Below are 26,694 nucleotides of genomic sequence, written 5' to 3'. Positions count from 1 at the left end.
TTCTATGAGATCTTTCTAAAATGTATACTCATACTTTCTACAGTTTACTCTCAATCTCCAAAACCAGCTAGAGAACAATAAGAATTATATAAAACTATAGATAATTAGAAATTACTCCCTCATTTGAAGATATTTTAATATGAATGTATTTGGATAAAACAAGTACCCACTCCTATTTAAATCTGGCCTAAAATTCTCTCAGGTCTCATTTCACAAACAACCTGGTAGCCAATTAATGGCTAGAAAACAGAGGATTTTGAGTCAAAAAGGATGACTCCTCTTAGATAGACACCAGGACACCTCAAAACAGAATAAAAGGCAATAGAAACCATTAGTATTACAAACTACTTTGACTTCATATTTGCAATTATAGAGCCCAATGAAAAAAAACTGATAGGAAAAATTAGAAGTGAGACTAATTTGGGGTACCACTGGTGGACTTCTAAATCATCATTATTTAGAGGAATGGGAATGAAAATGAAAAAGATATGTTGTTATGGAGAATAAATAATTTACACCCTTAAAACATTAAATTGAAAAATAAAGAGACATGTCTTTAACTTGCTTGTGAGTCATTTGATAAAATTAAAAAGCATATGAGGAATATAAAGATAAAAACCTTTGTGTTTATAAAACATTTGCTTTAAGGAACACCATGATTTTATCTTACATTTCACTAGTAATCTAAAAAATAGGTTTATTTTTGATCTTCTAGATATCAAGATTTATTATTAAACTAGAAAGAGTAAGACAGTATATAAGTGGAATAAAAATAGAAAAAATTAATGAAACAAAAAATAATAAATAACCCATATATATGGTACAAACAAAATAGGTTAGTCATATAAATGAAGAAAATTCAAGAAAATGTTGAAATAAAATTGGATTTATACCTCATAATATATTTCTTAGGAAGATTAAAAACAATATAGGAGACTGACCAGGTGGTGGCGCAGTGGATAGAACATTAGACTGAGATGCAGAGGACCCAGGTTCAAAACCCTGAGGTCATTGGCTTGAGCACAGGCTCATCTGGCTTGAGTGCAGGCTCACTAGCTTGAGCGCAGGGTTGCTGGTGTGAGCATGGAATCATAGACATGACCCCATGGTTGTTGGCTTGAGTACAAAGGTCACTGGTTTGAGTAAGGGGTCATTCACTCTGCTGTAGTCCCCTGTTCAAGGCACATATGAGAAAGCAATCAAAGAACAACTAAGGTGCTGCAATGAAGAATTGATGCTTCTCATCTCTCTCCATTCCTGTCTGTCCTTCTCTCTCTCTCTCTCTCTCTCTCTCTCTCTCTCTCTCTCTCTCTGTCTCTATCTCTCTTGAGAAAAAAGAACAAAACAATATAGGAGACAAGCTTCAACATTTGTGTCAGAGTTATTTTTTTAAAAACACATACAAACTGCATAATTAAGTATTACTTTGTACTATAACTTAATTATTGAAATACACCATAGCAATAGAGAAGACAAGACTCATTTTAAGAGAAGGTATTTGTAATATATATAGATGACTAAGAGACAAGAGAATGTCAAGCAAGCCAGCAGGACATGGGGAAAATGGTTTAAAAAATTCTTTTAAATATGGATTTCCAAAAACCTGGAAAACACTAACATCTCATTAACAATAAGGGATTGATAATATGAGGTCCCGTATTTATTCCATCAGGTTATCAATATTACAATTGGTAAGATATGGAGCACTGAATTCTGACATACTATTGATATGAGTGTAAATTGGTAAGAGCATTTTTGAAAGAAATTTGAAATTACCTAATAATTTTTTATACAAATATACTTTATTGAGGTATAATTGTCATAAGAGTAAGATTACAAATTTTAAGGGCTTAGTTTGATTAATTCTAACTAATGCATACGTGTACCTATGTTATCATTATCTAAACCAAGTTATAAGACATTCCCATCATGACTAGAAAGTTCTTTGGTGCTCCTCCTCTCAGGCTATCATTCTTTTGATTTTTTAATAATAGCTTTATTGAAATATAGTTCACTTACAATATAATTCACCTATTTAAAGTGCATAATTTAATGTTTTTAGTATATTCACAGATATACTATCACCAGGTTCATTTTAGAAATGTTTACCACCTTAAAAAGAAATTTCATGCCCTTTAGCTGTGATTTCTCCATTTGTCTATATTATTTTCTCATATTTTTGCTCTACCACATTCTTTTCTTCTATCCTGAGGTTCCAAGATTCCTTCTAATATCAATTCCTTTGTCTTTAGAAAACTTTTAAATACATTCTTCTAGGATGGGTCTGCTGTTGACAAAGTTTTTTATGTTTTTTAGTTGTTGTTGTTGTTGTTTTAATCTGAGAACATTGATTTCCTCTCCATTCCTGAAAGATGATTTTGCTGGATATGGAATGCTGGATTGAGAGTTCTTTCTACAGTTGGAAAATGTGTTGTCACTTCCTTCTGTCCTCCATGATTTTTTTTTGATTTTTTTTTTGTATTTTTCTGAAGCTGGAAACGGGGAGAGACAGTCAGACAGACTCCCGCATGCACCCGACCGGGATCCACCCGGCACGCCCACCAGGGGCGATGCTCTGCCCACCAGGGGGCGATGCTCTGCCCCTCCGGGGCGTCGCTCTGCGACGACCAGAGCCACTCTAGCGCCTGGGGCAGAGGCCAAGGAGCCATCCCCAGCGCCCGGGCCATCTTTGCTCCAATGGAGCCTTGGCTGTGGGAGGGGAAGAGAGAGACAGAGAGGAAGGAGGGGGGGTGGAGAAGCAAATGGGCGCTTCTCCTATGTGCCCTGGCCGGGAATCGAACCCGGGTGCCCCGCACGCCAGTCCAACGCTCTACCGCTGAGCCAACCAGCCAGGGCCTGATTTTTTTTAATTTTTATTAATTTTAATGGGGTGACATCAATAAATCAGGGTACATATATTCAAAGAAAACATGTTCAGGTTATCTTGTCATTCAATTATGTTGCATACCCATCACCCAAAGTCAGATTGTCCTCCGTCACCTTCTATCTAATTTTCTTTGTGCCCCTCTCCCTCCTTCCCTCCCCCTCTCCCTCCTTCCCTCCCCCTCTCCCTCCTTCCCTCCCCCTGCCCCCTGTAACCACCACACTCTTGTCCATGTCTCTTAGTCTTGTTTTTATGTCCCACCAATGTGTGGAAACCTGCAGTTCTTGTTTTTTTCTGATTTACTTATTTCACTCCATATAATGTTATCAAGATCCCACCATTTTGTTGTAAGTGATCCGATGTCATCATTTCTTATGGCTGAATAGTATACCATGGTGTATATGTGCCACATCTTCTTTATCCAGTCTTTTATTTATTTATTTTTTTACAGTGATTAAAGCCTTTAAGCAAACTCTTGGCCAATACAGCAAGAATCCATAAAAGAGTAGTGTCCTTAACAAGTTCACCAAGTCCAAGTTGGCCCCAACACCATGCCAAGTCCCTGATAAATGCAACCCAACCCCAGTTCAGCCTGTTAGGAGCTGTCCCAAAGGAGCAGGAGTCCAGGAAAAGTCCACGTCCAGGAAAAGTCCGCATGGCACTGGAATTGTTGTCACAATTCTATACTTTGCAAATCACGTCCAAGTCCCAATGACCGCTGCTTCTAGCTGGTAATGATTCAGGTAGACTGGAAAAGCCATCTGCAGCATGTGTGGAGATGGAGCTTCTGTTTTCCTCTGCCTGGACAGATGAGACCAGGTTGCTTTTCCCTTGAGCTCTGCGACTGTGGCTTGGTAAAGAGAACCTTGGGATACACTAAGCTGGGTGGCGAAGGTAGATTCATAATAGAAGTTGGCAAAAGGGGGAAAGAGAGCTCTAAATTAGGAGTAGGTCCCAGCCTGAAATATGAGGGGGGCATTGAGGTAGGAGGAATAAAGGAAACACTATATATTAAACAAAGCACCAGAAAATAGGACTATCAATACCCACAACAAAGATCTTCCAGGGAAGAATAAAAAACCTGACTATTCAGGCAAGACATAGTTAAGTGGCCCTTGTGCAAATGAGATCAGTTTACCTGCTTCTTGGAAGAAATACCCTAGGCTCTTCCACAGTGTCGTAGATGGGACCGATGGCCCTGGGCACCTTCAGCCTTCAGTAGCAAACCCCGGCATTCTGGGCAAGGTTAGGTCATAGGTGGCTGGAGCAGGGTTGGAAGAGCTTGAACCCTCCCTTAGAGGAGCGAGGGGGAAGCCTACCTTCCAGTGTCCCTGTTTCCTCACAGCAGAGGCATGTAAGTCTGGCAGGCTTTAGCTCAATGACCTTCCTTTCCACTATTGAAGGAGGACCCAGATGGCATCCTATGAGACCCCTTTGGGGTGTTGGAGCCTTTTAAGGGCATACCTAAAGCTGGTAGTTCACCTGATTTCTATTGGGCTTTTTCCGCCTCTTGGTATCTTAAAAGCCATGCTCAGAAGATCTCGCTGAGGGGTTTGAGGATCCCCATCCACCTATATAAATCTTTTCCATATATCTGGAGCTATTTAGAAAAAGACAAAACAGTGTTATTAGCTGGATCAAATAAAGAAGGTAGTAGTTTGCAGGAGAAAAAGATTTGGCGTCTCCTGTTCATCAGCATTCAAAAGAAATTTAAAAATTTTTAAGTAAGAAGCATGGTATGGTAGACCCATAGGAGTTCCAGGATATGACTCCCCCCTTTTAAATTTTTTTAAATTGACCTTAAAATATTTGCTGGGTACACTTTAATAATACCTTGACTTTAAAGATTGTAAGAAATACACATAATTCGAAAGGTTTGACAATATACAGTAAATGCTTTTGCTCCATATGCAGGAGCATTGTCAGTTTAACCTGTTTAGGAAATCCAATAATAGAACAATGCATACAGACAATGAGCTATAACGTACATAGCAGCCTCTCCTGTTCTGACAGAGGTTACTATAAATCCAGAATATGTATCCACTGTAACGTGGACATAGGACTGTTTGCCAAATGAAGGTATATGAGTAATATCCATTTGCCAAAGTTGTCCTGGAAGGGGTCCTTGAGGGTTAACTCCAAATGAAGGGACAGATTGTAGTATAGGACCCCTTGGACAGGATTTCCCAATCTGCCATGCTGCTTCCCGAGAAAGTTGAAACTGTTTACACAGGGTTGCAGCGTTCTGGTGATGAATAGTATGAGACTGAATTGCTCGATCTGTCATGGTTGCTCCAAATAATTTTCTTTTGGGTAGCTTGATCAACAAAGGCATTCCCTTGTGCTAAAGCTCCAGGGAGCATGGAGTGAGCTCGAGTATGTCCTATAAAACATGGAGCTCTATGTTGACATGCAAGTCTTTGAAGAAGGAGGAAGTACTGAAATAGTTCATCAGTATTTGTCCCTAAGACCGCAGTCTTTATAGTGGAAACACCATAAGTAAATATTTGCTGTCTGTATATAAATTAAAGGGAGAATATGGCCAATGCTGAAAAGCCATGATAATGGCATATAACTCTAGTCTTTGAGCTGATTTTAAGTTGACAGTTTCAGTATAAAGTTGTCCATTGATTTGCAAGAGCGATTTGCCATTTAGTGGAAGTTTCCCAGAGCCATTGTTGTTGATCCTTTGAAAAAAGGAACAACAATAATTTTGAGGCTCAAAACCTATAAGCTGTAAGGGTCGCCTATGCCCCTTGATAATCTAGGAGGCAACAAGATCAAAATATGGAAGTGTATTCCATGGGCTATTAGATGGTTCAATGTGCCCAAGCTGTAGCTGCTCTTGTACCAATTGAGCAGCTGCCTAAGTTTCTCCTGAGAAAGAGGTCGTTGGTTTACCCATACAGGATTATCTGATGTCCAAGTAATTGGGTCTGCACAATGCGTTATTGAGGTAGCAGGAGCTACCAAGGCCCCTATGCTAAATTTTGATATCCTAATCCACACCTTCTGGTATTGGGTGCCACTTCTATGGGGGTGAGAATTCCTCGCTGTTCTTTCCCTAGTCCCTTGGTGGGCAAAAATCCCCGATCAAGCATCTGAGTACTGACTAAACCATTAGGACTGACAAGCAATGCTCCCATTTTTTTCAAAACATCTCTACCCCACAAATTAACTGGCCATCCAGGGAGCACATAAGGCTTAAAAAATCCAGAATGACCTTCTTAATCTTCCCAATGTAGAAAACTAGAACTTTGTTGAGGGGATTTACTCTGCCCTATATCTTGTAATTCTGTGGCTGCTGCATGAGTGGGCCAGGAAGGAGGTCAATGTAGCTTAGCAATAACAGATACATCAGCTCCAGTATCTAAAAGTCCTTTAAATTTATGCTCATGTATTGTTAGTTCCATTTCAGGGCGTTCCTGACATATTTTTTTTTTAAATCCAATTGGCAAAATCAGAGGAGCCAAATCACCAATTTGCTTTGGGCCCCTTTTGCAGGATATGGCCTGAGAAGCAGAATTAGCATCCTTATACTATTCTTCTAACTGCCTGAATTAGCCGTCAGACAAATTGTTTTTCTTTTTGATTAATTTTGATGGGGTGACATTGATAAACTTGTCTTCCGTCACCTTCTAACTGGTTTTCTTTGTGCCCCTCCCCTCCCCCAACACCCTCCCTCCCCTCCCCCCCATGCTGTAACCCCAACACTGTTGTCCATGTCTCTGAGTCTCATTTTTATGTCCCACCTATGTATGGAATCATATAGTTCTTAGTTTGTACTGGTTTACTTATTTTGCTCAGTATAATGTTATCAAGGTCCATCCATGTTGTAAAAGATCTGATGTCATCATTTCTTATGGCTGAGTAGTATTCCATACTATATAAATACCAAGCTTTTTAATCCACTCGTCCTCTGATGGACACTTGGGCTGTTTCCAGATCTTTGCTATTGTGAACAATGCTGCCATAAACATGGGGGTGCATTTCTTCTTTTCAAACAGTGCTATGGTGTTCTTGGGGTATATTCCTAACAGTGGTATAGCTGGGTCAAAAGGCAGTTCGATTTTTAATTTCTTGAGGAATCTCCATACTGTTTTTCCACAGTGGCTGCACCAGTCTGCATTCCCACCAGCAGTGCAGGAGGGTTCCCTTTTCTCCACATCCTTGCCAGCACTTATTCTGTGTTGTTTTATTGATGAGTGCCATTCTGACTGGTGTGAGGTGATATCTCATTGTGGTTTTAATTTGCATTTCTCTAATGATTAGTGATGTTGAGCATTTTTTCATATGCCTATTGGCCATCTGTATGTCCTCTTTGGAGAAGTGTCTATTTATTTCTTTTGCCCATTTTTGGATTGGATTGTTTGTCTTCCTGGTATTAAGTTTTACAAGTTCTTTATAAATTTTGGTTATTAGTCCCTTATCAGACGCATTGTCAAATATATTCTCCCATTGTGTAGTTTGTCTTTTTATTCTGTTCTTATTGTCTTTAGCTGTGCAGAAGCTTTTTAGTTTGATAAAGTCCCATTTGTTTATTCTGTCTTTTGTTTCACTTGCCTGTGGAGACAAATCAGCAAATATATTGCTGCAACAGATGTCAGAGAGCTTACTGCCTATATTTTCTTCTAAGATGCTTATGGTTTTACGGCTTACATTTAAGTCTTTTATCCATTTTGAGTTTATTTTTGTGAATGGTGTAAGTTGGTGGTCTAGTTTCATTTTTTTGCAGGTAGCTATCCAATTTTCCCAACACCATTTGTTGAAGAGGCTGTCTTTACTCCATTGTATTTCCTTACCTCCTTTGTCAAATATCAGTTGTCCATAGAACTGTGGGCTTATTTCTGGGTTCTCCGTTCTGTTCCATTGATCTATATGCCTGTTCTTATGCCAGTACCAGGCTGTTTTGAGTACAATGGCCTTAAAATATAACTTGACATCCGGAAGTGTGATACCTCCTGCTTTATTCTTCCTTTTCAAGATTGCTGAGGCTATTCGTGTTCTCTTTTGGTTCCATATAAATTTTTGGAATATGTGTTCTATATCTTTGAAGTAAGTCATTGGTATTTTAATTGGTATTGCATTGAATTTATAAATTGCTTTGGGTAATATAGACATTTTAATGATGTTTATTCTTCCTAACCATAAGCACAGTATATGCCTCCACTTGTTTGTATCTTCCCTGATTTCTTTTATCAATGATTTATAATTTTCTGAGTACAAGTCTTTAATCTCCCTGGTTAAATTTATTCCTAGGTACTTTATTTTTTTGGTTGCAATGGTAAAGGGGATTGATTCCTTAATTTCTCTTTCTGACAGTTCATTGTTACTGTATAAAAATGCCTCTGATTTCTGAGTATTGATTTTATATCCTGCCACTTTGCTGAATTCATTTATCAGGTCTAGTAGTTTTTTGACTGTGACATTAGGGTTTTCTATATACAATATCATATCATCTGCAAATAATGATAGTTTTACTTCTTCTTTTCCAATTTGGCTGCCTTTTATTTCTTCTCCTTGTCTGATTGCTGTGGCTAGGACTTCCAGAACTATGTTGAATAAGAGTGGTGAAAGGGGGCACCCCTGTCTGGTTCCTGATCTTAAGGGGATTGCTTTTAATTTTTGGCCATTGAGTATGATATTGGCTGTGGGTTTGTCATAGATGCCTTTATCATGTTGAGGTATGTTCCCTCTATTCCCACTTTGCTGAGAGTTTTGATCATGAATGGGTGCTGGATTTTATCAAATGCTTTTTCTGCATCTATTGAAATTATCATGTGGTATTTCTCCTTCCTTTTGTTTATGTGATGAATCACATTGATTGATTTGCGAATATTGTACCAGCCTTGCCTCCCAGGAATAAATCCCACTTGATCATGGGGTATGATTTTTTTCATATATTGTTGGATCCGGTTTGTTAATATTTTGTTGAGGATTTTTGCATCTAAATTCATCAGGGATATTGGCCTATAATTTTCTTTTTTTGTGTTGTCTTTGCCTGGTTTGGAATCAGAATTATGCTCACCTCATAAAAGTAGCTTGGAAGTCTTCCTTCCTCTTGAATTTTTTGAAATAGCTTGAGAAGGATAGGAGTTAGTTCTTCTTTGAATATTTGGTAGCATTCACTTGTGAAGCCATCAGGCCCAGGACTTTTCTTTTTTGGGAGTTTTTTGATAACTGTTTCGATCTCATGTGTTGTAATTGGTCTGTTTAGGTTTTCTGATTCTTCCAGATTAATTTTTGGAAGATTATATGTTTCAAGGAATTTGTCCATTTCATCTAGGTTGTCTAGTTTTTTGGAATACAGTTCTTCATAGTATTTTCTTACAATATTTTGCATTTCTGTTGTGTCAGTTGTTATTTCTCCACTCTCGTTTCTAATTTTATTTATTTGAGTCCTCTCTCTTTTTTTCTTGGTGAGTCTGGTTAAAGGTTCATCGATCTTGTTTACCTTTTCAAAGAACCAGCTCCTGGTTTCATTGATCCTCTGTATTGTTTCTTTAGCCTCTATGTCATTTATTTCTGCTCTGATCTTTACTATTTCTTTCCTTCTACTAGCTCTGGGTTTTACTTGCTGTTCTTTTTCTAGTTCTTTTAGATGTAGGGTCAAGTTGTTTATTTGAGCTTTTTCTAACTTCTTGAGGTATGCCTGTAATGCTATAAACTTCCCTCTCAGGACTGCTTTTGCTGTGTCCCATGAATTTTGAGTTGATGTATGCTCATTATCGTTCGTTTCTAGGAATTTTTAAATTTCTTCTTTGATCTCACTGTTTACCCATTCATTATTTAATTACATGCTATTTAGTTTCCAAGTGTTTGAGTATTTTTCAGTTTTTCTGTTGTGGTTGATTTCTAGTTTAATGCCATTGTGATTGGAGAAAGTGCTCGATATGATTTCAATCTTCTTAAATTTGTTGAGACCGCTTTTGTGCCTTAACATGTGGTCTATTCTAGAGAATGACCACATTCAAAAGAATGTATATTCTGCTGTTTTAGGGTGAAAGGTTCTGAAGATATCCATTAAATCGAGTTGATGTAATATGTCCTTTAAGTCTGCTGTTTCTTTGTTAATTTTCTTTCTTGAGGATCTATCTAGTGATGTTAATGGGGTATTGAAATCCCCTACTATTATAGTATTGCTGTTGATCTCACCCTTCAAATTCATCAAAGTCCACTTTATATATTTAGGTGCTCCTATATTAGGTGCGTAGATATTTATAACAGTTATATCTTCCTTTTGGATTGCTCCCTTTATCATTATGTAGTGATCTTCTTTATCTCTAACTATAGTCTTTGTTTTAAAGTCCATTTTGTCTGATATAAGTATTGTTACCTCAGCTTTTTTTCATTTCCATTTGCATGAAATATTTTTTTCCATCCGTTTATCTTCAGTATGTGCATCTTTTGATTTAAGGTGTGTCTCCTGTAGACAGCATATGTATGGGTCGTGTTTTGTTATCCATGCAGCTACCCTATGTCTTTTGATTGGATCATTTAATCCATTTACATTTAAGGTTATTATTGATATGTAATTTTTTATTGCCATTTTATTCTTTAAAGCTGTATTCCTCTTTTGCTATATTCTTTTTCTCCTTTGATCTGTTTACAACTGGTTCTTTAGCATTTCTTGCAGCCTTGGTTTGGTTGTAGTGAATTCCTTGAGTTTTTTTTTTTTTGTCTGTAAAGCTTTTTATTTCTCCTTCAATTTTAAATGATTGCCTTGCTGGATAAAGTAGTCTTGGTTGTAGGCTCTTGTTCTGTATTACTTTGAATCTTTCTTGCCATTCCCTTCTGGCCTCCAGTGTTTCTGTTGAGAAGTCAGAAGTCATCCTTATGGGGGCTCCTTTGTAAGTGATAGTCTTTTTTTGTCTAGCAGCTTTTATTATTTTCTCTTTATCACCTAGCTTAGGTATTTTAATTATGATGTGTCTTGGTGTTGATTTCTTGGGGTTTCTCTTTAATGGAGTTCTCTGTACTTCCTGAACATGTGAGATGTTTTCCTGCCTTAATTGTGGGAAGTTTTCAGCTATGATATGCTTGAACAAAGTCTCTATCCCTTGTTCTTTCTCTTCTTCTTCAGGAACCCCTATGATGCGGATGTTATTTCTCTTCAAGTTGTCACAGAGCTCTCTTAGAGTTTCCTCAGACTTTTTGAGTCTCTTTTCTTTTTTCTGCTCTGCTTCTGTGCCTTTATTTATCGTGTCCTTTAACTCGCTGATTCAATTCTCCGCTTCATCCATACTGCTTTTAATTCCTTCCATTTTGTTCTTTATTTCAGATACTGTATTTGTCATTTCTGACTGATTTTTTTTATTATTTTAATGTCCTTTTTTATATTTGCTATCTCTTTATTTAGGTGTTCGTAATGACCATCTATTGTTGTTCTAATATCTTTGAGCATCCTAACAATCATTATTTTAAACTCTGCATCTGGTAATTTGGTTATATCTGATTCATTTAGGTCCTTTTCTGGGGATTTCTCTTGGTTCATTTGTGTTGCATTTCTTTGCCTTTGCATTTTCTCTGTGTAAAGGAAGGTTTTGGCCTCTGGAGTCCACTGGGTATGGCCTCTGTTCCCTAGGTATGGTCTGTCTGCAGGCCCGCCACCCCCTCTTCTGTTGCTGCCTAGGGCTTTTGGGTTTGGGTGTTGCCGGTGCCTGCCCACTGGGGCTGTTGCTGTGGTTTCTACCTCTCCTTCACGGGAGTGGCTGTGATCACATGCTTGGGAGGAGGAGCCCACTTGTGGAACGGCTGCTATCCTTGGCTCTACCGGCCGGGCAGGACTACGTGTCCATGCTCAGCTCAGTAGCGGAACTCCGCCTTTCTTGGCTTTTGGCTCCACCCCCGTGGGATGAGCCAGCTCCCAAGTCAGGCCACAAGCCTCGGTTCCACGGGCAGGGCAAGGCTGTGCTCCTGCGCCCTTGCTCAAGGGCTGGTCTCCACCCCTTCCGGGTTCCCACCCTTCTCCCGCAGGCTGGATTACAGGCTGCCGGCAGCTGGGCTTGACCGCTTTTGCATGCCTACTCCTTCCCAGCCGGGCAAGACTGAGCTCACACGTGAGCCCAGTGGCGGCCAGCAGGTTTCCACCCCTGTCGACAGAACCACGCCTCCACATCCTGCCGCCTGCCCTCGGGGGAGCCCTCAGCTGTGTGGGGTGCAGGCGCTGCAGCTCAGACCCTAACACTCACTACTGTATCCTCGAAAGCTCCCTCCTTCTAAGCAACTCTGCTCTGAGTGCTGTGGGAAAGTTTGTTTGGCTGGTGTCCTGCTTCCCTTTGCTGGTATTGGTGTTTCGGGGGAAATATTCACTTCAGATTTGGGGAGTGACTTGTCCCAGAGGTTAGGGTGACTGTCTCCCAAAATGTTTCTCCCTGTGCCTCCTAGATTACACTCTCTTCCTGCTACTCTGGTACTCTCCTCTCTTCCCGTCCCCCGGAGCCCTGGGTGAGTGATTGTGAGAGAGGTTTTCTGCGCGGTCCCTTTAAGAAGAATCCTGGGTCTGGGAAATCAGACTCTTTCTCACTAACAGTATCCTGACTTATTTCCAGCTAAATACTGTCCTTACGCCTCTTCTAGGCTCCGGGGCTGCAGGCTGGGGCTTTGTTCCTGGGGCTCAGGACCCTCCCCTCTCTGCTAAACTCACTTCCCGCCACGCGAATCTCTCCTGGCTGCTGTTCGCTCAGGGAAGCTGGGAAGCCCTCTCTGTGTTTCCGCTTTTCTTACCAGTCTCGGTGTGGCTTCTTCAGTGTTCCTTGGTTGAAGAGTCAGTCCTCTTAGTTTAGTCCAAAGTTGGTTTTTCCAGATGATAGTTCTTGAAATTATTTTGTAATCCACTTTGGTTCTGGGAGGTGGATGTTGGTACATCCGCCTACGCCAGCGCCATTTTGTCTTCTGATTTTTTTTTTTAAGTACAGTGTGTCCGTAAAGTCATGGTGCACTTTTGACCAGTCACAGGAAAGCAGCAAAAGACGATAGAAATGTGAAATCTGCACCAAATAAAAGGAAAACCCTCCCAGTTTCATACCTATTCAGTGCAGTTCGATGTGGGCTCACACACAGATTTTTTTAGGGCTCCTTAGGTAGCTATCCCGTATAGCCTCTACAGACTCGTCACTGACTGATGGCCTACCAGAATGGGGTTTCTCCACCAAACTGCCGGTTTCCTTCAACTGCTTATCCCACCGAGTAATGTTATTCCTATGTGGTGGCACTTCATTATAAACGCACCGATATTCCCGTTGCACTTTGGTCACGGATTCAAATTTAACGAGCCACAGAACACACTGAACTTTCCTCTGTACAATCCACATCTCGACTGGCATGGCCGTGGGCTGCTCCACTGTATACATGGTGTTACGTCATCATCTGTGCATGCACACATGCTGCCACATCATCCTACAGAAACTGGGAGGGTTTTCCTTTTATTTGGTGCGGATTTCACATTTCTATTGTCTTTTGTTGCTTTCCTGTGACCGGTCAAAAGTGCACCATGACTTTACGGACACACTGTAGAAGAGGGAGGCAGGGAGGCAGCAGACTCCCAAGTGTACCCTTACCAGGATCCACCTAGCAAGCCCCCTACAGGGCAATTCTGTGCCCATCTGGGGCTGCTGCTCCATTGCTCGGCAACTGAGCTATTTCAGCATCTGAGGTGAAGCTGTGGAACCATCCTCAGTGCCTAAGGCTAAATTACTTGAACCATTGGGAGAGGAGGGGGGAGAAGGAAAGAGAAGGGAGAGGAGGAAGGGTGGAGAAGCAGATTTTCGCTTCTCCTGTGTACCCTGACCGGGAATTGAACCCTGGACTTCCACACACCAGGCCAACACTCTACCACTGGGCCAACCAGCCAGGGCTAATGCTTTCTAATAAGAAATCCTCTGCCATTCAAATGGTTTTATTCCCTAGAGATAAGAATCTTGTTTCTTACTGCTTTAAAGATTTCCTGTCTTTTGTTTTCAGAAGTTTTACTGTGATGTGTTTAGAATGAATTTCTTTAGATTTATCCTGTTTGGAACACTCTTAGCTTCTTGATTCTTTAGGTTTATATCTTTTGCCAAATTTTGGAAAGTTGGCAAAATTTATTTTAATACTTTTTTAGCTCTTACCTCTTTCTTCTCTCCTTCCAGGACACGAATGACACAAACAATAGATCTTTTGGTTTTAGTTTCACAGGTATCTGAGGCTCTGTTTATTTCTTTTCTTTTTTTCAGTATACTTTCTCTCTGTTGTTCAGATTGAGTAATTTTCAGCGTCCTCTCTTCTATTCACTGATTTTTTTCCTCTTACCTCCATTCTGCTATTGAACTTAGTTCTTGGTTTGATGAGTGATTTTCTATTGAAATCTGGACACCTTGGGCATTATATTTAAGACTCTGGATTGCTGTTACTTCTGGGTTGTGGTAGAAATTCAGATTCTCTACTTGATCTCCATTGACACTCATGGAGGGAAGAACATGTGGGAGAACTGGCTGCCCACTGGTCCGTGCTGATACCCTCTGGCCGAGAGGGGCAGGGTCACCTCATTACTGCCCCTCACATGGCCTCGACTGAGACCATGCAGATGTGACCTTTTTACTACTGAGTGGTGATGAAAATCCTAACTCTCCACTAGATCTCCTCTGACATTCCATGAGAAAGGGAAGGATGTCATATAACCACCAGATGGGAGTAGTCCAGACTTCCCAAGTGGGCTCCACCACATAACAGTGTGTGGTTTGTTAGCCCAGTAGAGAGAAGTAGTCCTGGCTCCCCAGTTAGCCTTCTCTGACAACACCCCCACAGGGGAATTGGGGTACCTTATTTAAGCCTAGTAATGGGGGAAGTTTAGACTCTTCACTCGTTCTTTGCTAGTGTAGATGTTGCTGATACTATATATATATTTCCCCTGTGGTGTTTGACTTAAGTAGTTGCTATCTGAAAATTTTCTATCTTACTAGGCTGCCCTTTTCATAGTTCTCTGGCAGGAAAGAGTAGGCATTTTTTAGAGCTTCTTTTGTCTGCAGCAATGGGCATTTCTAGGCTGCTGTCTTCTCTAGTGTCCATTCTGGAATACAGGAGGTAAAGTACCCAGGGAACTCATCACCACACTGTGCCTTGGGTCCTCAGGGCCCAGCACAGTTTACCTTCTTTTCTCTACTCTTCAGATGTTTCTCATGTTTGTTTTATATATAATGTCCAGAAAAATATCAAGAACTATTGGACAAAATATTCCCCAAATTGATAAAAAACAAAACTAATAGTCACAAATTTTGCAAGCTTAAACACTTAGCAAACCCCAAGCAGGATAAATATGGGGGGGAGATGACACATAAGGAAATGATCAAACTACTGAAAACCAAATATAAAGAAATAAATCTTAAAAGCAGCCATAAAAACATCACATGAAATACATAAGAACAATGATTGACTAAATTGACTTATTTAAAGAAGGTTTTAGGCTCATAGCAAAATTGAATGGAAAGTGCAGAGCTTCCATATGCCTCCTGCTGTCCCACCTCTGCCACTGTCAACATCTCCCACCAGAGTGCTGCCTTTGTTTCAACTGGTGAACCTATACTGACACATGACTTTCACCCAGAATCCATAGTTTAAGTTCCTGTTCACTCTGAAACTAATATAATATTGTATCCCAACTGTAACTGAAAAATAAATTTAAAAAAATCAATATAAGTGAGATAGCTAGACAATACACAAACACTTCAGAATTGAGCATTACAATTCTAAATAACCCATGAATCAAAGGAGAAATCACAAAAATGATTAGAATACATTTGAAATTGAATGATAATGAAAGCGCAACAGATGAAAAGTTGTGGGGTATAGGAAAAGCAGTATTTAAAGGAAAATTTACACCTTTAAGTGGCCATTTTAGGAAATAAAAAAGGTTTAAAAGTAATTATCTAAACTCCTACCATAAGATACTAGAAAAATAAAAATAAATTTAGCCAAAAGCAAATGGGAGAAATGAAATAATAGCTAGCAGAAATCAATGAAATAGAAAACAAAAACAGAAGAGAAAATCAACAAAGAAAAAGTTGAAAAAACCATTTTTATATATTCTTAAGGAACATACAATAACAACAACAACAACAAAAGACTAATAAGCCAGTAAGTGAATTTAGTGAGGAAGGTTTAAGGATAAAAGTTAAATGTGCAAAAATTGATTGTATTTCCATGTAGTTTCTATGTAGTAGTAATAAGTAACTGGAAAGTGAAATAAAGAATGTAAACTTTTACTTCTATAATAAAAATATTACTGCCTGACCAGGCAGTGATGCAGTGGATAGAGCGTCAGACTGGGATGCAGAGGACCCAGGTTTGAGACTGTGGGGTCACCAGCTTGAGCGTGGGCTCATCTGGTTTGAGCAAAGCTCACCAGCTTGGACCCAGGGTCGCTGGTTTGAGCAAGGGGTTACTCGGTCTGCTGAAGGCCCGCGGTCAGGGCACATATGAGAAAGCAATCAATGAACAACTAAGGTGTCACAACAAAAAACTGATGATTGCCTGACCTGTGGTGGCGCAGTGGATAAAGCGTCGACCTGGAACGCTGAGGTCGCCGGTTCGAAACCCTGGGCTTGCCTGGTCAAGGCACATATGGGAGTTGAAGCTTCATGCTCCTCCCCTCCCTCTCTCCCCCCTTCTCTAAAATAAATAAATAAAATCTTTAAAAAAAAAACACTGATGATTGATGCTTCTCATCTCTCTTCATTCCTGTATGTCTGTCCCTATCTATCCCTCTCTCTGACTCTCTCTCTATCTCTGTAATAAAAAATATATATATCTATATTACTAAAAATGTAAAGAATACTAAATAAATGGAGTAATATATAACATTCATGTTCTACAAAACTCAATATTTTAAAAATGTTAATTTTCCTAAAGAATGATCTATAGTTTCAACACTATTTCATAAAAATCCAAGTAGGTATTTTTTATAGATATTGACAATCTAATTTAAAATTTATATACAAATGCAAAGGATCTAGTTAGCTGAAACAATCTTGATAAAGAAGAATAAAGTTATAATACTCTGCCTGATAGTAAGGTTTATTATGAAGCTGCTATTATCAAGAAAGTGTGTATTGGTGAAAGATAAATGGGCCAATGGAACAGAATAGAATTTAGAAATCAATCACACTTTGTGAATTTTACAAAGGTCTCAAGGTATTTCAATGAAGACGGAAAGCCTTATCACAATTGATACTAGGGAACACATATGGAACCTAAAGAACAAAATAAACAAACAAAACAGAAACAGACTCAGACACAGAGAACAAAGTGAGATGGGGGGTTGATGGGGTGGCTGGATAAAAAAGGTGAAGGAATCAAGAAATTCAAGTTGGTAGTTACAAAGTAGTCATAGGCATGTAAGTACATCATAGGGAATATCATCAGTAATACTGTAATAACAAGACATGGTGCAGGTGAGCACTAGACTTACCAGGGGGTCATTTCATAAATTATATAATTGTCTAACCACTATTCTGTACACCTGAAACTAACATAAAATAACATTGAATATAAACTAATTGAAAAACATTTGTAATTTTTTTTAAAAAGTGAAAAGATAAAATCACATAAGGAGTAAAAGCATTTGCAACATGCATATCTTAGAAAGGACTTATGTGCAGGATTTGTATATAAAGAACTGCAATCATTTCTAAAACTTTGTTAAATATGTTAACAGAAATTTCATAAAAGAAGACATAAGATGACCAATAAGTTTGTAAAAAGATGCTCAGCATCTTTAAACATCAAAGAAATGAAAGTGAAAGCTGTAATAAGATATCTTTTCACACCCGATAGAATGGTTAAAATTACAAAAAATAATATTATCAAATGTTGCCAATGGTGTGGAACAACTGAAAATTTCTTGCATTTTTGTTGAGATTATAAAATGGTGCCACTGCTTTGGAAAATGGTTTGGTAGTTTCTTAAGAAGTTAGCATACACCTACCCTATGTTTATTTAGGAAAAATGAAAACATATCTTTGAAAAATCTTGCATATAGATAGTCATAGAATCTTTATTAATAATAGCCCCAAGATAGAAACATCACAAATGGATACGTAGATTGTGGTATATTCATATAATGGGTTCAGCAATAAGAAGAATGAACTACCAACACACATAACATAGATGTAGAAATTTGACAAAAGTCATTGAACTGCACTTTAGAATCTATTTATACTTTCATAAAAATATTTAACCATACTCTTTAAATTAAACAGATGAAGCAAATAGAAGTTATATAACATACTCAAATGGCAGCAAGTGAGCACCAAGTCTAAGTGGAATATATTTTCCATGGTAAAAGAGTGACATTGTGTGAGTGTTTATTACGTATATGGAGAAATTGTGAACAATACAGAATTTAGCAATATATTTTCCATAACGCTATTCTCAAAATAGGATAAATGCCCTTTAGTTCGCAGTTGTCTCAGTCGTGTATTCATTCATTAATTTAACAGATTTATTGAGATTATACTACGTGCCAATTATTCTTTTATGTTCTAAAAATAGCGTGATGAACCAATAAATTGATTAAAAAATCCCTGTCCTCATGGAACTTGCATTCTAGATGAAGATATAGGCATAAACAAGACATACGAGTACAATGTCTAGCACTAGATGTGGCTGGTGACCTAGAGTCACACTTGCATATCTCTATTCTGATCTGTTGTGTATTCATTTCATACCTTAACTATTGAAGAATAATTTCAGAAACAAGTTAATATGCAACCAACCAAATTTATTGATTAACCAAAAATTTTTTCAATTTTATTATATATATATATACATACTATATAGAGAGACATATATATATATATATATATATCAATGGATAGGTATATATCCTCTTGAATATATTCAACATATAAAAAAATCTTTTGAATATATAACATCATCATTTCATATGATAATATTTCAGTTTATTCCGTATTTATTTCTAATCTTTTAAAAGTCATTTTCTATTTTGCCAACCTATCGTCAGGCCTAGTTCACCAATTTAAATGAGTTTTCTGATTTTGTGTCTGTAGTCTTCACCATACTGTTAAAATGATCCATGTGCTAATAAAGGTAAAGAAGCCCTGGACTAAGGGAGGAGCTGGGAAAGAAAGGCAAAAATGTTGCTGGGGGTGAAACAGAGGTAAAACACATCCAACCTGGGCTGCAATGACCGCTGACAGGCAGAGAGGGGAGACAGGTCAGGGACAGAGCCTTAAGGTCCCAGAAATGCAGCCCTATCTGCTTAAATTCCTCTTAAACTATAAACATACTTTTGACATGTTATTTTGATAACTTTGGTGAATTGGTGTTTTGAAAAATTAATCGCTATTTTTTTTTTTCTTTTTTGTATTTTTCTGAAGTTGGAAACGGGGAGGCAGTCAGACAGACTCCCGCATGCGCCTGACTGGGATCCACCCGGCATGCCCACCAGGGGGTGATGCTCTGCCCATGTGGGGGTCGCAACCAGAGCCATTCTAGTGCCTAAGGCAGAGGCCACAGAGCCAGCCTCAGCGCTGGGGGCCAACTTTGCTCCAATGGAGCCTTGGCTGTGGGAGGGGAAGAGAGAGACAGAGAGGAAGGAGGGGGGGAAGGGTGGAGAAGCAGATGGGCGCTTCTCCTGTGTGTCCTGGCTGGGAATTGAACCCGGGACTTCTGCACACCAGGCCGACGCTCTACCACTGAGCCAATCGGCCAGAGCCTGATCCCTATTTTAATTGACTTAGAACTACTTTCCTGACTTGCTAAAGCCCTCTCTTAAACAGATACAAGAATGAAGAGGTAACTTCTCAGCACTGTTATTCTATCAGTTCACTTAAAAGTGGGTGTTTCACTACAATGAAATACCACTTCAGACCCACTAAGATGGCTATGATAAAAAAGACAGATAATAAGTATTTTCAAGGATGTGAAGAAATTCAAGCCCTCACACATTGATTATGGGAATATTTTATTTTATTTTTTAATTGTTTATATTCTGTGAGAGGAGGAGAGTCAGAGACAGACTCCTGCATGAGCCCTGACTGGAATCCACCCAGCAAGCCCACTAGGGGGCGATGCGCTGCCCATCTGGGCATTGCTCCACTGCTCAGCAACCGAGCTCTTAGCCCCTGAGGTGGAGGCCATGGAGCCATCCTCAGCACCTGAGGCTGACTCACTCTAATTAAGCCATGGCTATAGGAGGGGGGGAGAGAGAGAGAGAGAGAGAGAGAGAAGCAAGAGGGGAGGGGTGGAGAAGCAGATGGGTGCTTCTCCTGTGTGCCCTGACCAGGAATCGAACCTGGGACATCCACACACTGGGCCACACTCTACCACTGAGCCAACCAGCCCAGGCTGCAGATCATGGAAATGTTAAAATGGAAAACAATCTGTCAGTTCCTCAGATGGTTAAATATAGAGTTACCATATGACCTAGAAATTTCACTCCTAGGTATATACCCCAGAGAAATAAAAACATGTCCACACAAAAACTTGTGAATGCATAGCAGTATTATTCATAATAACCAAAAAGTGGAAACAACTGAAATATTCCTCATCTGATAAAATGGATAAATAAAATGTAATATATCACCTGACCTGTGGTAACACAGTGGATAAAGCTTTGACCTGGAACGCTGAGGTTGCCGGTTCTAAACCCTGGGCTTGCCTGGTCAAGGCACATATGCGAGTTGATGCTTCCTGCTCCTTCCGCTCTTTCTCTCTCTCCTCTCTAAAATGAATAAAGTCTTTTAAAAAAATGTAATATATCATACAATGGATATTATTTGGCAATAAACCAGTGGAGTACTGAGTTGTGCTAAAACATGGATGGCCTTTAAAAACATGCTAACTGAAAGAAGCCAGTCACAAAAGACCACATATTATTTGATTCCACATTATAGGATGTCCAGAATAGGCAAATCTATATAAAGAGAAAGTAGATTAGTAGTTGCCTAGTGCTAAAGGGTTGGGGTGGGGAAACGGGGAGTCACTTTTAATGGATATTAGGTTTCATTTTGGGCTAATGAAAATGTTCGAAAATTGACTGTGGTGATGGTTGTACAATCCTGTGAATAGTGAAAACCATTAAATGGTACACTTTAAAGGATGAATTGTATAGTATGTGAATTATATCACAATAAAGCTGTTTTAAAAAGTTCTTTGTATAGCCAACACTAATCTCAGGAATGCTGACATTTTTACTTTCTTGTGTCCTGACACCAAAGTCCTTGCACTTTTCACTGTGCTTCATTGCCTTCCCGAGTAACATTGTCCGGCTCATCATAAATACTGATCTACTTCATGGCAGGGAAATGGACAGCCTGAGCTAGATCTTTAGATCAATGGGTCTATGTTTCAGCGAACTACTAGATACAGAAACAAAATCATTACTCGTAACTGGTAACTGCTTGATAAATAGGAGACACTGTATCACAGATGCTTCACTTGGATCATATCCCAAATATCATCACTTGCTAGCTGGAAAACCTTGGGCAAGTTACTTAATCTCCTTTGATCTTTTGCTTCCTTGTACAAAAATGGGTATCATAATATCCATATCATAAAATGTTATGAGAATTTAATTATATGTAAAAAGCCCTCATCACTGTATCTAACATATAGTAAATGTCAAATAGTTATAATTACTGTTTATTATCATATACAGGTAATAATTTTTAATCAAGGACTTTCCTCTTTAGAGTAGTCAAAGCATTCTTTCAGGCTGCTTACTACTGATCCTTCTCAAGCACTGTTGACATGTGTTTTTCTTTTCATAGGTACAACATAAGAGATATGGTGCAATTCTTAAGCGTTTGCATTGTCAGGTGAACAAGCTTCAGTCAAATAGAAGGCAATGGCAATGGAATATTCAACAACTAGAAAAAACTGCAGCTGAGCTAAGAAAACGCATTGCAATGAAAGATTAATATGGCCAAAGGACAACATAGAGCATGGAGTATTCTTAAAAAAAAATTACAGAATTTTGAGAAATTGTTTATATTCTTTTCTGGGGGGAATTATTAAAATTTATTTTTATTGAAGTATAGTTGGTAATATAATATATATATTTACTTCAGGGGTACACACAGTGACTCTGCATTAATATTTCTTACCAATGAGCTTCCACTATCAGAGGTCTGTCTTAATGACAGATATATTTTCTCTTTTTTGAATCAGTCATTGTTCATTAAAGTGCCTTCCACCCCTGCAGTTGATAGCACTAGATACACAATGGGAATGCTTACAGAAGAACAGTGTATAACTCCATGAATACTTTTCATCTATAAGATGTATTGTACTCATGAATGCCTATTTATAAACTGTTGCCTTCACTATTATGTGAAGTAAAAAGTTAGAAGATAAGAAACACTTGAATTTACAATGATTTAAATTGTTAAGATATTTAAATGGATGTCTGTTTCAAATTTTATTAGAACTTATTTTTTTACTACTGCCTTCACCGCAGTTCATAAATATTAACATTTACAATAATGATGTTATATGTTCAATGCCTCAGATATGTTTCTTAGTTTTCTCTTTCATCAAAAAGATAGTGATCAGTTTTCTTTGTTTTTAGATAACATATTTTAGTGTTGTAAAGCATAAATTTTTTTGTTCATGTTTCTATCTATAAATTCTTTATTACTATTCTATGACTAAAATAACATTGTGTAAGGCAAACTTATAAACTGTAAAAGAAAAATGTTAACCAGTATAGACAAACATATATTTTTTTCATTGAAAGGCAAATGCTGTGTCCATGGCAACAAATCTGTACAATTTAACTTGTCTATTTTAAGATAAAGGTGCTTTTTCTTATAGCTCCACTGAGTCAAATTTTTAGGTGGAAAAATAAAGGATTAATTATTTAACACATGGATTTTATTTTTTTAAGAAAATTTAAATTTTATTTTTTAATTATAGTTTACATTTAGTATTATTTTGTATTAGTTTTAGGTGTACAGCATTCTGGTTAGACAAATATATACTTTACATATATTTTTAGTAGCTACTTGGCACTATACATAATTACCTCAATGTTTTGACTATATTTCCTATGCTGTACATTACTGAATACATAGTTTTTAAATATTTGTTTTTGGATTTAATGATTTTAAATCAACAACATCAAGATGATATCTCAAGTTTATTTCTTCTCACCTTTCTGTGTGGCTACGATTCAGTAAATTATTGATGATATAAACCTGATGTTAATAATCTTATCCAGTCTAACATTAATAGTCTTACTATGCATTAACATGGCTTATTAGGGGCTATCCCTTTAATTGGCTTCTGGTGTAGCACAGTTAGTTTTGGTCCATGACTCAGAAACACAACTATGAATAAAAACAGTTAAAACATTTAAAAGTGTAAATTGTGGAATAATCCTACTATGCTCAACCAAAGACAAAACTGAACCAAATGTGTATTATATAAAGATATTTAAATATAACTAGCTTTTAAAACTTTTTAAGTATATAATAGGTTTTAAAATATTTTTACACAATAGTTACCACCTTGTTATATTTCTGAAAGTTTTTTTTTTTTTTTTAAGTAAGATATAAGGATCCAAGATGGCAGCACAGTAGGTGGAAGTTACAATCACTTCCTCCCAGGACCAAACTGGAACTACAACTAAAATATAAAATAATCATGCTGAATAACCAACTGAAGACTTGCTAAACAGAAGTCTTACACAAAGGATTTACAGAAGAAGCCACATTGAGACTGGTAGAAGGGACAGAGACACCAGAAGGGCTGGGCCCACTCCTATGGGCAGCAGCTGAAAATCCAGAGGGATATCTTAGCTGCAGAGGTTTCTCCTGAAGGGTATAGGGTCTCAGCCTTACACTAGTCACTCCAGGCCAGAGCCCCGGATCCAGGCATTGGCACTCACATAACTTCTGGGGATTCTGTCTGCCATGGACAGAGGGGAGTCTGTTAGAGACCCAGTTGCATTCTTAAAGGGACAGCACATACAATCTCATTTGCAGCCACTCTCCCTGGTCTCTTGCAGTGGAAGAACAGAGGGGACTAGAGTTGTATGAGGAGAGATTGGGGTTTGTTGCTCTGGGGAGAGAGCTAAAAGGACAACTACGAAAGTCCCTGTGTTGATTCCAGGCCTATCCCATACCATAGATACCATCTTTGTTCAGAGGCTCACTCCCATCCGTATGGCATCAGTGTGGGGAAATGCAGTAGCTCCATCCTCCGTTTCCTGTGGCCCCACCCGGAGAAGCGCATGCCCTGCAGAGGAGTCGGCTGCCTAAGTCTGAGAGTAGAGGTCAGGGCAGATTCAGGGGCTATCAGTGACTGAGTTGTGCATCTCTGAAGCTGGGGCCATTCCTCCCACATTCCTGTGAGCCTGACTAGCCCCTTCCCAATACAGAAGTTCCACTAGTTCCCTAGTTCCACTTTTCAGATTCCCAGCAGCCCCTACCTTTCAGCTCGAGTTGGCCTAACCCTGCCTAGCTAGGGCTTTCCAAGAGGTCTAGGCGTAATCTGGGACAGACTGAGTTGTGTGGCTCTGGGATAAGGGTTCTTCCCTCCCCCATTCCCATGAACCTGACTGGCATGTCACCCTCATGGGACATCCTGTAACCCCACCTTTGGACTCTCAGCGCCCCACCCTGCCAAGGTCAGGCTCTCCAGGAGGTTCAGGCAGAATCCAGGACACACTGAGCTGTATGGCTCTAATATGGGAGCCATTTTTTTTATTGCACATCCAAGCAATGCAAAGCCCTCCCTTTACCCAATCTTGATATGTTTAGACCCGATAAACTCTGCTGGCTTCATTCTGATGACTTCATAAGACTCCACCACACCACAAAGGTCTGCAGACACCTGACAGGAAGAAGCTAGCCTTGGAATACCCTGTATTTTTGCTGAGTGGCCTCAGACCTCGGACTGGCAGAGTATGAAACTATCAATCTGGGGGACACCACTCACTTCTACCTGGTAACTCACTGAAAACCCACCTCAAGAAACTCCAGTGCTGCCAGAGGCTCTTGCAGCGACTGAACCTAATGGGAAGTCAGCAGGTGGAGGAAAGCAGAGGCAGATCTCCAGGTTCCTTGCCCTTCTGCTCACCTGTCCCCAGGCTTGGTGCTGGTGGAAGCTGGCCATAGGGCACACACTGACCCTTCCCAAAGACACTCAAGCCCAGCAGAGAAAGCCACAAACTGTGGATCACTTTGTTGCTCCAAACAGGGTGCCCAGGGCCAGTCACAGGGTCTAAAATTGACCTACACTAAAGGCCCTCTCAAGAGGCCCGAGAACCAACACACCTGTAGGTGAGCTTCAGACAACATCAGAGTAGGTTTCAGTTAGCTCCACAAGTGATACACCCCAATGGAGATCTTACCGGGCACTAGACACTGCTGACACAAATTTGACTCTGTGTGGGCAGCACCTGCACAGCAAATTGTATACTGTGGTCAAGGTTTATCCTCACAGTTAGTTAGCCTGAGTGTTGAGCCTATGCATGGATAGGACAATAGCAATCAAGACTCAATTACAACAGGAGGCTGATATAACCCAAACAAGGGTCATTCCTGGAGCATCCAGCTCAGGTATTCAAAGGATTGCACTACTGGGTCCCACAGGACACCTACTACATAAGGCCACCCTAACTAGACGGGGAGACATATCAAATCTGCATAGTACATGGAAACAAACACAAAGAGGCAGCTAAAATAGGGAGATAAAGAAACATACCCCAGGCCCTGGCCAGTTGGCTCAGTGAATAGAGCATCAGCCTGGCATGCAGCATCCCAGGCTTGATTCCCGGTCAGAACACACATGAAAAGAAACCATCTGCTTCTCTCCCATCCCTCTCCCCCTTCTCTCTTTCTTCCCTTCCTGCAGCCAGTGACTCGATTGGTTCAAGAGTTGCCCCAGGTGCTGAGGATAGCTTGGTTGATTGAGCATCAGCCCCAGATAGGGGTTGCTGGGTGGATCCTGGCCAGGATGCATACAGGAGTCTATTTTCCCTTTTCTCACTTAAAAATTATTTGAAAGAAAAACCTTTTTCCTTCCTTCTTTTGAAAATTATTTCGGATGGTGGAGGCTTTCAGATTTACCAAGAAGAACACTTGAGGTGTCCTCAAGCTTGGCAACGTATTTATTTAGTGGATACAGTATTTTCACATGGTCATAAACTCTAAAGTTAGAAAATTAAAGTAATTAAAAATTTTTTTTTCTATAATGTAGCACCAAGCTTAGAATATAGACTCTTCTGCTTAATGGCCTTTCTCACATACACCTCTGGTTTAAAATTCAGTCTCTTTTGGATTCAAAGTTTCCCTTCTTTTCCTCATTTTCTTCTTGAAAGAAGTCTAAGTTCCTGGGGACTTATATTGTTTTGCTATCAGGGGAAGTGTCTAGGTCCAAGTGCTATTTTCTGGCCTTAGTGGCCTCTGCAAAGGTAAAAGCCATTCTTCCTCATTTTGAGGATCATCTTTTGCAGTGGTCCCCAACCTTTTTGGGGCCACGGACTGGTTTAATGTCAGAAAATATTTTCACAGACCGGCCTTTAGGGTGGGACGGATAAATGCACAAAATAAAATTATGCATCCGGCGTAAAAACTGTGGTATTTTTAAATATAATTGTCGAATTTATGAGACAAGCATCAAGAGTGAGTCTTAGATGGATGTAACAGAGGGAATCTGGTCATTTTTTAAAAATAAAACATCGTTCAGACTTAAATATAAATAAAATGGAAATAATGTAAGTTATTTATTCTTTTTCTGCGGACCTGTACGAAATGGTCCATGGACCGGTACTGGTCCGCGGCCCGGGGATTGGAGACCACTGATCT

General features: G+C 39.3%; 1 protein-coding gene across 3 annotated transcripts in view; it reads left to right on the top strand.

The window, feature by feature from the left end:
* Window positions 1–22,232, top strand: part of CCDC122 (coiled-coil domain containing 122) — a 40,332-nt gene extending 18,100 nt beyond the window's left edge. For all 3 annotated transcript variants that reach the window (XM_066380856.1, XM_066380857.1, XM_066380855.1), the window contains one exon: window positions 21,652–22,232. In XM_066380856.1, coding sequence (XP_066236953.1) covers window positions 21,652–21,801 — 150 coding nt within the window. In that variant the 3' untranslated portion in view covers window positions 21,802–22,232. The remainder of the gene's footprint in view (window positions 1–21,651) is intronic.
* Window positions 22,233–26,694: the final 4,462 nt, after the last annotated feature.

This window comes from Saccopteryx leptura, chromosome 4 (genome assembly GCF_036850995.1).
Source record: "Saccopteryx leptura isolate mSacLep1 chromosome 4, mSacLep1_pri_phased_curated, whole genome shotgun sequence".
In the NCBI taxonomy this organism is placed as follows: Eukaryota; Metazoa; Chordata; class Mammalia; order Chiroptera; family Emballonuridae; genus Saccopteryx; species Saccopteryx leptura.
The sequence above is the reverse complement of the archived record's forward strand: the minus strand, read 5'-3'. Positions and strand labels throughout refer to the sequence as shown.